The 15,882-nt window shown below is 40.1% G+C and overlaps 1 protein-coding gene across 3 annotated transcripts in view; it reads right to left on the minus strand.

Annotated features, from left to right (window-relative positions):
- Positions 1-15,882, minus strand: part of bltp3a (bridge-like lipid transfer protein family member 3A) — a 125,088-nt gene that overhangs the window by 54,024 nt on the left and 55,182 nt on the right. For all 3 annotated transcript variants that reach the window (XM_072563302.1, XM_072563301.1, XM_072563303.1), the window contains exons 5-7: positions 12,910-13,099; positions 9,394-9,531; positions 3,635-3,805 (exon numbers count right to left, since the gene is read on the minus strand). In XM_072563302.1, coding sequence (XP_072419403.1) covers positions 3,635-3,805; positions 9,394-9,531; positions 12,910-13,099 — 499 coding nt within the window. The remainder of the gene's footprint in view (positions 1-3,634; positions 3,806-9,393; positions 9,532-12,909; positions 13,100-15,882) is intronic.

Raw genomic sequence — 15,882 nt, forward strand, 5'->3', positions numbered from 1 at the left:
GGGAGACGCTACCTAAGTATCTAACTACCTTTTGAAGTGGGCTTTCCAGGTGACGGTGACTTTTTTTTCCAAAGATCAGAAAGCCAATTTGAACCACTAGTTCAAAAATCATTTCCAAGAAAGCATATTATGCAAGCAGGATAAACAGAAGAACTAAGTAGAATGTTAACTCATGAAACTGAAAGTTCAACTTTCATGACAAACAGAAAATCAGACATGGGCCGCATTCAGGTTTCAGTTGAGAAGTATGGTTTCGTACCAGCAAAAGGGCAACTCAGTTCATGCCAGACGTTGTTAAAATTGTTTTAGCTGTTTAGGTAGACAGGGGATATTGTTTTCCAAGTGCAGTTAGGAAATTTTGGTGAAGGAGCTGATGTCTCTCTATCTCAGAGAGACACAGTACTGGAAACAAACCCTCTAGTGAACATATGGTGTGATTAAACTGAGAGGTAGACATTATTTCTTGGAACTACAGTTCGACATATAGGTTATTCTGTGTGTTTGAACAAAACTATTAGCTTTTTCTAACAAAATACAACACCCATAACTCTAAGTGATACAAAGTTATTCAGAGGGCTTAGAGCAAGCAGGCTAGATTTGTCCAGTCTGAGCTGGGATGTTTTTGAAAAAACAGAAGCATGCATCAAGCTCTGAAGTGTTGAGAAGTCTTTCACTGGAGTAGCATGTGCTCAGCAACAGTCTGAAGAAATGAAATTTAAGGAAATTGAATCTTAGAAAAAAAAAGTATCCCAGACTAGACTGCTGTGATTATAGACAGTGGGAAAGAAGAGAAGTTAAGATTTTGAAGGTTTTTCTAAAAAAAAGCTGTGTCAGAGACAGTGGAGCACATGAAGGAGACAACGTCAAGAGCATAATAAGAAAGAAAGAGTTATATGATTTGAAATGGTGTTTTCAACATAAAATCAAAAGTATTAAACTAAATAGAAAAGACTCTCCCCCTTGGAAATGATCTAGCCTGTGTCTTGTTAGAGGTGCAGTACTAAATGTTCTTAGAATCTCAACATTTTTAAGCTGAGAGAGTGTGCATAGACCAGCCTTGTTCATTCTATCAAAAAAATGCTGGAGTTATTTTTACTCAGTGTTTAAATATCTTAGAACCTAATTTCTAATGCAATAGTATTTTCTAACAGAACAGAATGTTGTTTTAAAAATATCACTTCAGTAATAAAAAGTTTTAAAAATTATGATCTATCCAGCTTGGTTCCTTTTGGGCATCGGACTTGTCCGGCATCAACATCAAGCAGACATTCTCAACAAACTCATCAGTCAAGAAAGAAATCACAGTTAAGATAGGACTGATACTTCACAAAATTTAGTGTGCCTGTAAAGGATATTGCTGGAAAAGGGGTTGAATCTTCCTTTGTACTAAACACACAATCTTTGCTATTTGCTGTTGATAGTGTTCCTAATTTGTCATACATGTATCTTTGCTTTCTTATTTTTTTGTGCAATAAACTTGGAGGTCTTTTTGTTAAAAGTACATTTACAGTCTCATGTGATTATGTTCATTGACTAAGATTACCAAATTGCAAAAACAAAACTTATGATTATTAAGCTAGATTTCACGGAGATCTTACTCGTCCATTTGGGATCAGTATAGTATATTTTCCATGTAAAACAAAACATACATTATTTCTACTAAAGCACACATTTCATATTTTGGCGGTATAGGGATCAAACATATCCTCCAACACAATGTGCACATACAAAACAGCTGAAATCCCTTAAAAATCTTAAGGTCCATATAATATGCCTTCCTGCTGTATGTCAACCTTCAACTTGCTCTTACACTATGAATTTCATTTTTAACAAGATTTGCAAATGTAAACTCACTGCGTTCCCAAAAAAATATATCCATTTATTCTATTTTCCAACTGCTTCTGCGCCAACCTCATGCCACACAGCAGTGAAAGCTAGCAAAAAAGGCTCTCAAGAAAAGGTCAAATTATGGGTTTCCAAGGTTGACGTCAGGGAACTGGTGCGTCCATATTTAGTGCCCACCCACTAATCAAAAAGTGAATATTGCTGCCTAATCCTATAAATTTCTCAACAGCAGATTAACAGTGGCATGGCTATGTACAGTACTTTTAAAGTGTCTCGGTTGCAAGTAGATTCAAAACATGCCCTGGGATGATGAAAAAAATTATATTTAAACTGTATCCCTTCCTACTTGGTTGTCAGTACCGTTTTAGTTTTAGAAAATGTGACAATGGAGCCAAACTAGCTAACTCTTAAAACAGGAAATTCAGATTATTATATTACTTGGGGCTACACCTTCATTTTTAAAAAGGGGAGGGGTGACAAAACCAACATGCTGAACATAATGTCTTATTATAATGGTTTATACGCATTGTTGGTGCTGATACCTGAGAATTCAGCAGGATTGCCCAATTAGGCCAGATGTTTCTATTCTTGGCTAAATATTAAAAAGGTTGACATCGAAATCAGGCCAATTTGATTAAACAGCAGATGGCAAGAGTGTCATGGCTAAAATACTAGCAGTTAGTTTTTCTTTATAGAAAGTTACGTAGAAATGTGGAATTAAACAGCTTTATGTACAGGATATAAAGTCTAGTTAAATCAATGACGTGAGACTACAGTTTATATTTAATTTGTAGACCTGCTGTTAAATAAAGAAGCCTAAAATGATGGACAGGTGACCACATGATACAAAGTTCACATTTGTTCAGACTGTCTTCAAAAGGAGTTGACGTCTTACACAAGCGGAAAACTTCCAATGAGTTCAGGACACAAGAGGGCACTAGCCTGACATTCCTTACTCACAGTGTGGCAGTCTATTTTGCATGGTGGAAATTAAATCCTGGAGTAAGATGCCCTAACAAAAACTGAGCTCAAGGATGGGGGTATGTAGCAGACAACAATTATCATCAACCAAACTTCCAAAAAAAAATACCAACTTTAATTCTCGGACCTTTTCAGCTCAAACACAATGCTACAAAACTGAACACCATCTGAAATATGTTTAAAATTATAAAGTAACCAACCAGCACAACCTTCACTGTAATTCTCTTGACATTCTTTCCAGATCAATATCCTGTTTAGATGGCCAAGCATTTTGCCAGAGCAACTACATCTACTTAATGTTTATGCATGTTTAATTAAACCACATTAACCCACTTCCAGGATATTCCAGAACTTGCATAAAAGTTCTGCATTTTTAAAATAGCTTATTCAAAGCCACAAGCACGCAAGGTCCAGAAAGCGGCTTAGACATTTCTAATCTGCATAATCAGAGTTTTAAAATCAATAAATTCTGCTTCACAAAGCCAAACGAAATTCATTCAATCAGTCACAATACATATGGCAATGTTCAAAGAGACTATGACTATGTTTCTGTCTCGAAACAAGAATTAGTTATTCAAAGTGCTTGATAACACAACAGGGAAAAAAAACCCACATCATCTTGGCTTTGAGGGCATCACGAAAAAAAAGGATAAATATAGTTCGACCAGCGATCAAATTCCACTTGTCAGGAGACACGCAACTTGGAAATAAAAACACAAATTGGATTTACTGCAATGAGAAAAACTTAATTTCCCAAGTAATAACTGAACTAATCTAAATCAAGCTACTGGATTTCATTCGCACTCACCCCTTGAGCATCTGGAGCCATTCTCTTCCGCTGCTTGGCTGAATTCTCCATGGCCTCACTGAGTGACTGTGCATATTCAATCATCGCTTTCAGCTGGGAGTCAGTAAGAACCCATAGCAAGTCACCCAAAAGGAACATTAGCTTCGAGCCCACCACATTGCAATCTTTCACCTGAGTGTAAATCAAAAAAGTAGTAATGTCGATTGTTTAACGCCAGTTTGCAATTCTTTTAATTCCAATTCACCAAAAGAATTTCTTAAAAGCAATTTTAAAAACAGAATTACAGTTTTCATGAGAAAATTGTTGGTACTTCTTTTCCCCAGCTTGAGGGATTCCCCTTGCAAAACCCACCATGCAAACAATACTACATTACTGGACTACTATATGCATTGTAGCATTCAAACACATGCATCCAGTTTTATTTGGACTCCCATAACTATCTGAACTACACCTCCTTCCACCCAGTATCCTGCAAAAACTCCACCCCGTTTTCCCAACTCCCCTGTCTTTGTCGCAACTGGTCTGATAAGATGTTCCACTCCCAAACATCCCAGGTGTCCACCTACTTTAAACAACGTGCTTTTCCTCTGCCCATTTCATCCAGACAGCCGTCCACCGCACCGCCTCCATTCACCACTCCAATGCTCTTAACCTCGCCTTAAGACTGGGTCCCCCTTATCCTCACTTTCCACCCCATCAGTCTATGTATCAAATGTATCATCCTCAAACACTTCTGTCAACTCCAACTCTACCCCACCACAAAGAACATCTTCCCCTCCCCACCCTTCTCTGCCTTCTGCAAGGACTGTTCCCTTTGCTATGCCTTGGTTTGTGCCATTCTCCCCAATAATCACTCCTTGAACCCTCTTGTACCTCCCCTGCGATTGTGAGAGATGCAGAACCTGCCGAAAAACCACCCCCCTCACCTACACCCAGGGCCCCAAATAGCTCTTCCAGATGGGATAGAGGTTCTTCTGCTTCTCTCCCACCCTACTTTACTGTATCCGGTGCTCCCAATGTGGTCTTCTCTACATTGGTGAGACTAAATGTAAACTAAGGGCACATTTCACAGAGCATCTCAGCCAGGCCCATAAGGACAAGCATGACCTCCCAGTCACCACCCATTTTAATTGCCCCTACCACTCCCTCTCTGACATGTCTATCCCTGGTCTCGTCCATTGCCACACAGTGGAGCAGACCGCAGAATATGAGGAACAATATCCCTCATCTTCTGCCTGGGCACCCTACAACCTGGAGGACTCAACATAGAGTTCTCCATTTTCAAATAACATTCCCAACCATTCCACAACTCAATTTCCTGACTGCCTCCTTTCCATCCTTCTGACCAACACCTCCTTCCAGCTATTAACTGGATTCATTCCTATCAACCTACATGGCTGTACCTAACACCTATATTCACCTATCACTAACTCACTACTCCACCTCACTCCCCACCCATAACCCTTCCCTCCCTCCCCCACCCCACCCCACTTTTATTTGCAACTCAGCCAACCCCCACCTCCATTCCTGAAGAAGGGTTATACCTGAAACATCAAACTTCTCCACCTCCTGATACTGCCTGGCTCACTGTGCTCCTCCAGGCTCCTGCTTGTCTACTCAAGTTTTATTCACCCAACATCTTGGTTTGTTGAATTACACTGCTCACAGACCCAAAATGCTTGCATTTTAAGATTCTCATCTTTGTTTTTAAATTTCTTCCTCAGCCTTGCCATCTGTTACCTCATCCCATCCTCAGAACTTCTGCATACCTCCAATTCTGACCTCTTGAATGTTCCCAGTTTTAAATCACTTAATATTGGCTATGCCTTTAACTACCTAGACTGTAAGACATTGACTTCCATTTCTAAAGTTCTCCACCTCAGGATTTCAAGAAATTTCTTAGTTATCCTAATACCTCCTTATGTCACACAATGTTGACTATTCTTCAAAAATCCTGCTGTAAAGAACCATGGAATGTTTTATTATGTTAATGAGTTTGGATATTTCAACAGTGAATTGGTTTTACTAATACAAAACAAGTGGATATAAGCCAAGTTTAAAGAAATGAAAGACTCAAGCTCTTTTTACTCCATCATCATCAAATTAACATGTTTCATAACCAATCACTGAATTTATACAGTTAAACTGACAAGCCAGTGGGGGTCAATTTTTCAGAATTTGAATGCCTTTATATTACAATTCTCCGTCTGACAAGAAATATGTACCATAAAAGGATGCAGCCAAAATGCAACAGGATATGTACAGAAAATTCGACTGGACTACTGGTCAATGATGTTGCCATAAATAGATGGGTAACTGAAGTGCAAGTTGGCACAGAACAAGTCTCCTGCAAAGATTACTAACCTGGGCAGCTTAGCTGACACAGTGTAAATTTCAGAAACTAAGGGAAAACATAGCTTTAAAATGTAATTGGCAAAGTTATAATTCTCTATACATGCTGCCATATTCCCAGTTGAAATAGCACACAAGTAGAAAATTTCCTAATGGATTTACTGAATGCAGTGAAACAGCCAGAGTCACAGGTTTGTACATCATGACATTTACCTTCCTTCCAATTACTGAGTGACTTGGGTGATGGAAAACAATGAAATAATATCTATAGATTTTATGGCCAGTACAGCATTGGGTTCAAATGCATCCATCTGAAGGTCAAAACAATGGAAGTGATTGTTCACCATTATTTCTTTGCGCCAGGCAGCAGATACACACAAAACTATGAAATCAATCCCAATGACATGAAGCAGAATGATCATGTGACTGCTTTGTTACTGGAATGGCTCAGTGTAAAAAAGGTAAAAAGGTAGTAAAGCTGTGACAGACATTTCAGGAGATATTTCAGGAGATATTTCAGAGCTTTCAACAAAGACATACAATACTGACGAAACAACAGAAAACCAGAAAAATGCATCATTGGTGGCTATCAAAATCCAGGATGGAATCAAATGGAAAGAAAAAGGGATATAATGGTGTGAGAGATCAATGCAAGACCAAAAGATGGGAACATTTTAGGAATTTGCAAAGCATAATTCAGAAAAAAAAAGGGAACCAAGGGAATACAAAAAAATACTAGCAAAAATAAAAACCAGTAAAGTTCCTACAAATAAGAGTGACTTGGTCCCTTAGAGAATGAGACTGGGTAGTTAATAACGGGAAACAAAGAACTAGCAGAATATTTTCCATCAATCTTCACAGCAGTAGATGCAAAAAGGATAGTACAAAATCAAGTGGCTTAAAGGTGGCAGGAACGTAAAACCATCATCTTCAGAGAAAAATCAGAGGAACGCCAATATGACTAAAGGCTGACAATTCAGCTGAAATGGATGGGCTGCGTCCTCAATTCTTAAAGGAAGTGGCCGAAGATATAGTAATGCACTGGTTGTATCTTCTAAAATTCCCTAGATTATGGAAAGGTCCATAATAGCAAATGTATACACCACTAAATATAGCCTAACACATCATTGCAAAAAAGATAGATATTACTGAGATTAATATCAAGACATTTAGACTTTAGAACTTTGAGTTCTTTGTCCATGCAACAAGCAATGTGGATAAAGGGCAGGTGTTGAACATCTGAATCTCCAGAAGGAGTCAATGTGGACAGATTAAGAGGTGATCTCATTAAAGCATAAGTAGTTCTTATGGAGCTTGACAGAGATGCAGAAAGATGTCCAGCCAGGGAGTGGGGGAAAAAGGGTGGTGGTTTGAGAACCAGTGGGCAAACAGTTTCAGGATATGGGCAAGCCACTTATGATTGAGATCAGGAATGAGATCTCACTCAGAAGATGGCAAGCTTTCCCTAGCGGACAGCACTGTTGAAGCTCAATGATTGTAGCACTGAACACATTTAACCTAAAAATTTGTGGATCTCAAAAAGATCAAGGGATATGGGGATAGCAAGGAAAATGACATTCAGGTAGAAGATCACATGCGATTTAGTTCAATAGCAGAGCAAGTTCAAGCGGCTTAATGGTTTACTCTAAATCTTGTACATTTCTATGATTAACTTATTGGAAGGGAGGACAGGCATGAATGAGTCACTTTCAGAATGTCTAACTAGTGCAGTCCCAGAGATAAATGCCTGGGGCTAAATATATGTGATCCATGTTAATAACTTGGATGAAGGACTGGACTGCACTGTAGCTAAGTTTTTTGACAAACATATATAGTAAAGCAACTGGTGAAAAGGATGCAAGAGTGTGAAAAAGGAAACAAGGTAAGTTAATTGAGATAGCAAAAGTTCTGCAGATGGAGTATAATATGGGAATATGTGAAATTGTCCACTTTGGTGACATGAATAGAAAAGCAGATCATCCACATTACGAGAAACTGCAAAATGCTATGGTAGAGTGTGCCTGGGATCTTTGTACACAAACCCTATTAAGTTTACATACAGACACAGCAAATAATTAGGAAATCAAACAGGATGTTAGCCATAGGGGTGTGAAATGTTAAAGAAAGGAAGTCTTGTTACAGCTGTACAGGATACTGGAAAATGCAACATGTACAGCTTTGGTCACAGTAAAAAGGCACACAAGTTGTTACATTCAACAAAGATTCACTAAACTGCAGTTTGGCATGAGGGATCATTTGTATGAAGAAACATTTAGAAAGTGGCAGCTACATTCATTGGGGTTTATAAGTACAAGAGGTGATCTTACTGGAGCTCAGAGTTGGGAGGACTTGATAGAGTTGATGCTCGGACAATGTTTCTCTTCGTGGGAGGATCAATAAAAAGGGGGTACAGATCTAAAACAGGGAACCTCCCATTTAGCACGGAGACGACAGAATTTATTCTCTCAATGTCACTAACTTTAAGACTTTTCTTTCTCTGTGAGCAGTCAAAGCGAGATTATTGAGAATATTTGATTTACAAGGGATTTAAGGGTAATGAAGATAGGCAGGAAAAAGGTAGTTAACACCTCAAATCAGATCTGCTATGGTCTTACAGTCATAGAATCCCTAGTGAGGAACCAGGCCATTTAACCCATCAAATCCACACCACCCTTCCAAAGAGCATCCCACCCAGATCCACCTCCACAGTTCTATCCCTGCATTCCCTTGGCTAATCCATCTCACCCTACACATCCTAAGAGACTATGGGCAATTTAACATTGCTAATCCACCTAATCTGCATATTTTTGGACTGTGAGAGGAAACCTAAGCAGACACAAGAAGAATGTGCAAACTCCACTCAGACTTAAAACCCTGCTCAGCCCAGATAGGGCTTGAACCCACAATCTCTGACTTAAGAGGCCAATGTCTTATCCATTGAGCCACTGGGGAGCGTTGAAGAGAGACCTGGGGGTGCAGGTGCCTAATTCCTGGAAAGTGGAATTGCAGGTAGACAAGGGAGTGAAAAAAAGCATTTGGCATGCTTGCCTTCATTGCTCAGTGCATTAAGTTTAGGAGTTGGGAGGTCATGTCCTGTACAGTTGCAATATTAGTGATGCCACCATTACATACTCCGTTCATTTCTGGTCTCGTCTTTTTGAATGGCTGAACAGGTGCGATAGATAAAATGATCTATTTTTTTAAATTCATAAATTCACACAATATGCATGTTTTCCAGCTGCATGCAATCAAAACTTGGAAACCAAAAAAATGCCCAAACGCAAAGGCACCTCCTCTCTGTAATATTTAATACTACCACTGTTCATTCAAATACCCTTGTTGACTCATGACTATATCTATAAACAGCACAAGGTAAAAAGTACTAAAGGTTCTTGTACTGTACATACCCTTCTCTTGAGTACAAGTTTGATTTTCGACTGGTTGGTGATTAGTCTTAGGGGCGTACTGATAATGCTCTGATCGCCTGGGATTGCATCAGCTTCTATACGGAGTGTCTGCCAATTTATTTCCTTAAAAGTCAATACCTGTTAAAATACATAGAATTTTAATTAGACTCAAATAAAAAAGGCAAATTCCTAAGCTAACTGCTGTTATTTGATTCTCATATTTATGAACACAATACAGCCCAGGAAATTGCTCACCAAAACCTGTACATGTATTGACATGACAGGGAAAACAGAATTACATTAAATCAAAGCTCTGATTATATAGGACACAAAAATATTTTGCATACTGGTTCAGGGACTGCACCTTGTAAACATGTTATTTTGTATCTGTCTCCTTTACCAGTACCCAATGATTAGGTGCCATCCAGTCTGGGCCAGGGTCAATATTGCATGCGTAACTTTACAGTGTTCAATCTCCATACTTCAAACTAAATTAATAAAACAGACCTACATGTAGTGCTTTTAGAGTTTATTTTTGAATTGTTTGGTGGCTTATGGCTGCAATTGCAGAGTGAAAACATCTGTACCTTGGACACTCCAAATAATACAGACTTCCACCTATTTGAATGCAAAGTCTCTCAGAAAGAGTCAGAACAATTCAGAGGAACTTCCTGAACAATCTACTCTCATAATATTGAGTATCAACAGTTTCATGATTAGTTAAACAGCAAACTTTGTTCAAATATAAAGTGGAGAACTCCTATGTTCCAATGAGAAAAATCCAAGCTTATCCAGCCTCTCCTTATCATTCAAACCTTCCAGTCCCTGCAACGTCCTAGTGAATCTTTTCTGAACCCTCTCCTGTTCATTGCGTTGGAGTCTTACAGAAATTTTAAAGTTTTTGGAGTAGATTTGTAGCTCATGTTGTGGATCAGGTTATAAGTTTGCTCACTAAACTGGTGGATTTGTTCTCAGTCATTTTGTTAACATGCTAGCTAACATCAGTGAGCTTTCGGCAAAGCATTGGTGTTCTGACCCACTTGCTAGTTATCTGTCTCGGTTTGTTGTGGTAGGTGACGTAATTTCATATTCTGTTTCTGAGAAGTTGGTAAATGGGTTCCAAATCTACGTTTGTTAATGGAGTTCAGGTTTGAATGCCTCTAGGAATTCCCATGTTTTGTTTAGCCTATCCCAGTGTCAACCCGTTTCCCCCCCGCCTCAGTCGAAGCAAAATGCTCAGAGACAGTGTAGTTTTACTTCCTTCATCTTTATTCTGGGCCCTGGAGGAAGAGACAGAACAATCACACGTGCACAGGGACGAGTTCAGTCTTCTCGCTCGAACAGCAGTTTCTTAATGAATTATATAGTAGTTTTAAGGGAGGAACATCCCAGATAAGGCAACATACATATTAAATTAGATGACTATTACAATCAGTGAATGTCAATAGTGAAGATTAAACCATCTATTGTTACACAATGGATGCTCTCAACCTTAACTGGCATCACTAATGAATAAATTTCACCTTGTTAAACTGAACTTATATATTGAATGCTTCCAACATTGGGAAATGGCTCCACACAATGAATGCTTTTCCATCTTGTTAACCTGTTACCCTTACCTCCGGCACCGGATTGTTAACTGCAAGTTGTTATCTGATCAGAGTCATGCTCAGCTGAACCTCTTGTTTCACAAAACTCAACTTTAACTCTTTTCCTACCTGCTTATACCCAATACACATTCTCACCAGGTTGGATGTACTGCACCAGTTGAACTGGTGTCCCTTTTCACTTGTGTGTGTATGGCTACCAGTGATAATTGGTCATGTTTCTCGGTGGCTAGTTGATGCTCATGTATCCTGGTCCCTAGCTTCCTGCCCGTTTGTGTAATGTAATGTTTGTAGTAGCCCTTGCAGGATTTTTTGAATATGACTTTTGTTCTGCAGACTGCCAGTGTGCTGGTAGGTTTGTGAGCTACCATAGTGCCCTGCAAGGACTGTAACAAACATTACATTGGACAAATGGGCAGGAATCTCACCACCAGGATGCATGAGCACCAACTAGCCACCAAAAAGATGACCAACTATCACTGGTATCCATACAGACAAAGAGAGACACCAGTTCGACGAGCACAATACATCCATCTGGGATAGGCTTAACAAAGACACCAAAGGGAATTCCAAGAAACCTGGCATTCAAACCAGAACTCCATTAACTAACACAGATTTTGACTCCATTTACCAATCTTTCAGAAAAAGAACGGAACATGATATCACTTATCACAACAAACCGCGACAGATAACAGGACAGAATACCAATGTTTCACCAGAAGTTCACTGATGTTACCTAGCATGGGTGACGAAATGTCCGAGAACAAATCCACCAGCTCAGCGAGTAAACATACAACTAGAATATTATAAAGCAGACTGCAATTTGTTTAGCTCATTAGCTTTCTCTGCTCTAAATTCATAGTCACTAATAATATGCAATTGGATTTCCCACAACCATAAAGGTTTTTGGCCTACTTAAGTGTGGTAATAAGATTAGTTGCCAAATATATGGTTTATAACAAACACACCATTTGAAATGAAAGTCTAAGCCCGGATGTGAACAGAGGCATTAAAATATTATTCAGCTTAGGAAAAAACAAGCTGTACATTATGTTCACTGGTGTCCACTTTGACTCGGCTTCTTGATTTTAACAGAGATCCAGTGCTGACAAGGAAAAAAAAGAACAAGGTACATTGCCTTTTATGAATCCTCAATTCATGAACTTTATTCCCCAGGTATTCACCATCACAGTCCAGGTGCTAAGCTCAACTGTGTCAATAGCATTGTCAAGAAATTAATTGTTTCAGAGTAACACAAGCATTGAGGGGACAAAAGATGGACTACTTTTGTGCTTTTCTAGAACAGCTGCCTTTGCTCTGCAAGTGCAATTCAGCTCCCCAATGACAGGAAAAGGAATACATTAAGCATTTCCAAACCATGTCAATTGTACAACTGATCATACACCTGGCAACTTACCCATCTCCGTTAAATTCTATATTTGAGTACCAATATTACAACTTTCATCCATGGTCACGTAACCGCATCACCAGTTATAAATAACTTGGTTTGGAAACCAAAAATGCTCAGCTAACTATGGCTCATGCATAACCACCTGTTGACAAAACAAATTTTATACACGTCTACCAAGAGATTTTCATGCAATGTTTTTAATTTAAAGATGGCAAATCATTCAATTTGTAAAATGCTATTCATTCTGCAAATACAACAAATCAGCTAAAATCGCTCCCATTTTTCTTGCTACCGAAAACACTGCTATTATATGTAACAAGGTTGTACTGAACCACTAATGCTGAATCAATGGACTTCCTTAGATATAGATTTTGTCTACTGATAGTAGTTAGTTCATTCATAGGAGATCCCACTGCTTTTAAGACAGTGATTGGCATAGGAGTGATATGGCAAAATTAAGTGAAGAGCTGGAAAAATTGACTCCGAATACAATATTACCTCCCCTCGCTCTGGATCTGTAATTCTTGTGAATCGGAGATCACTCTGCTGCCACTTCGGATTCACACTGTAGCCTTGGAGTTGCCACAGTTCAAAGGAAGTATTGAAAGCTTTTGCTTCAATTTTAACTATAATGGAATTCACCACAATAGACATTCCTTCCACCACCTTTTCTGCAAAGCCATATTCACTGGAGACAAACAATAAGTAGGTTAGCATCATAAACAATGCTGCAGCTCAGATCACTTCAGGAACTTAAGACTGTATAAGCACATACAAATGAATTGAGAATAATGATATGCAACAGCATGAACGCACAGACACATCTTCACATGTGAAAAACAATGTGAAGGTATGTAAAAGTGCAACTTAGACACAATCTTATCAGTCTTGTCAAAGATTACTGTTTTTAAAAAGGTAAGCAAACAAAGTGAAGCAAAATTCTTGAAAGATTAATAAACACTATTGTTCAGATGACAGTTTGGGAATTAAATGCAAATAGAATGGAAAGAAAACAGCAAACATCACAGAGAAAGGAAGAAAAACAAAATGCTGGAAATACTCAGTAGGACTCAAGGTATCTGTGGAGAGGGGGTCAGAATTTGCCTTTCAGGTTGATGACTCTTTGCAAGAATTATTTTGATAAAGAACCTTTAATTTGAAGCATGAACTCAGCACAACATTGTTGTATGTCTTCAGACCTCACCGTATGCTACATTCCAACTATGGTCAAACCAATGTTTTAAAAAGTTCCAACAGAACCACCTAATGCTTCCTCACCTCAGTTAATCAAGCAGGTTACTCATAATGCCTTAACCACCTTATCTATCCGTTGAGCTACCTTCCTGCATCTGAAGGCATGCACTCCAAGATCTGTCCTTCCCCAGTTCTCAGTGACCAAAGAACACACCCGTGAACTAAACCCACTGATCAGAACTTTGGATCCAGTCCTTCAGAATTCCATATGCGCCCTCATCCCACGTACTTCTCGTCTAGGCGACTTCTACTGCCTTCCAAAGGTACACAAAGCCAACACACCAGACGTCCCATCGTGTCGGACAATGGGACCCTATGTGAGAATCTCTCCGGCTACCTGGAAGGCATCTTGAAACCTATTGTACAGGGGATCTCCAGATTCTGTCATGACACTACGAATTTCTTACAGAAACTCAGCGCCCAAGGACCAGTCAAACCGGAAACATTCCTCGTCACAAATGGACTTTTCCACACTCTACACCAGCATCCCCCACAATGATGGCATCACGGCAACAGCCTCAGTTACTCTACACCAACAACTGCCAAACACTATCCTACAACTCATCCGCTTTATTCTTGATCACAACATCTTCACCTTTGACAACCAGATCTTCATCCAGACACACTGAACAGCCATGGGGACCAAATTTTCACCCCAATATACAAACATTTTTACGCACAGGTTCGAAAAAGACTTCTTCTCTATGCAGGATCTCCAACCAACATTACACACCAGGTACATTGACGACATTTTCTTCCTCTGGACCGATGGCGAGGAGTCACTGATAAAACTACACAGTGACATCAAGTTTTATCCCACCAAACTCACCATGAACTACTCTCGACTATCTCATTCTTGAACACATGGACATCAAGGATGGACACCTCAGCACCACACTACCGCAAACCCACAGACAGCCTCACAATGCTACACTTCTCCAGCTTCCACCCAAAACATATTAAAACAGCCATCCCCTATGGACAAGCCCTATACCACATACACCGGATCTGCTCAGATGAGGGGGAAAGTGACGGACACCTGGAAGTACTCAAGGATGCCCTCACAAGAACAGAGTACAATGCACAACTCATCGACCGCCAGTTCCGACGTGCCACAGCAAGGAACCGTAATGACCTCCTCAGGAGACAGACACGTGCTGCAAGTGACAGGGTACCCTTCGTTGTTCAGTATTTCCCAGGAGCTGAAAAATTACGCCATGTTTTTCGTGACCTGCACCACATTATCAATGAAGATGAGCACCTCACCAAGACCTTCCCCACACCTCCTTTATTTGCCTTTAAACAACTGCCAAACCTCAAACAGATCATTGTTCGTAGCAAGCTGCCCGGCTCTCAGGACAACTCCATACAACCCTGTCACGGTCGACACTGCAAGACGTGTCAGAGTGTGGACACCGATACCACCATTACATGTGGGCACACCTCCCACCATGTACGTGGCAGGTACTCATGTGACTCAGCCAACGTGGTCTATCTTATACTCTGCAGGCAAGGATGCCCGGAGGCATGGAACATTGCTAAAGCCTTTGCTCGGTTTCCCCAATGGATGAATGGGCACCGCACAACAATCAGCAGACAGGAGTGTTCCCTCCCAGTTGGGGAACACTTCAGTGGTCCAGGGCATTCGACCTCAGACTTTTAGGTGACCATCCTCCAAGGCGGACTTTGGGACAGGCAGCAGCGAAAAGTGGCCAAGCAGAGGCTGATAGCTAAGTTTGGTACCTATAGGGAGGACCTTAACCGGGACCTTGGGTTCATGTCACATTACAGGTGACCACCATTGTGTGCGCATGCATGCGCACACACACGCACTCCTATGCGCACACCCATATACACAGACACACACACAAACCCCATCACAGACTTGAGACACTCTGCACACACTACACACACACACACACACACACACTCTATCCCCAACCCAGACAGACACACGCACACAGACAGACAAAGACCCACATGCACACATATCTTGTGGGGTGAATTTGTACTTGCAGGGTTACATTGTACTTTGCTCAAAAACTGCATGCATTCATGTAGAACTCCATTATCCCACTTTTTAAATTAGAATCAATCTAAACATCATGGCATAGACAGAGAACACTGGGGGCTAACACCTTCAACATATTCTGGATTAGTAGTGCTGGAAGAGCACAGCAGTTCAGGCAGCATCCAAGGAGCAGTGAAAGCGACGTT

This window comes from Chiloscyllium punctatum, chromosome 45, assembly GCF_047496795.1.
Source record: "Chiloscyllium punctatum isolate Juve2018m chromosome 45, sChiPun1.3, whole genome shotgun sequence".
In the NCBI taxonomy this organism is placed as follows: domain Eukaryota; kingdom Metazoa; phylum Chordata; class Chondrichthyes; order Orectolobiformes; family Hemiscylliidae; genus Chiloscyllium; species Chiloscyllium punctatum.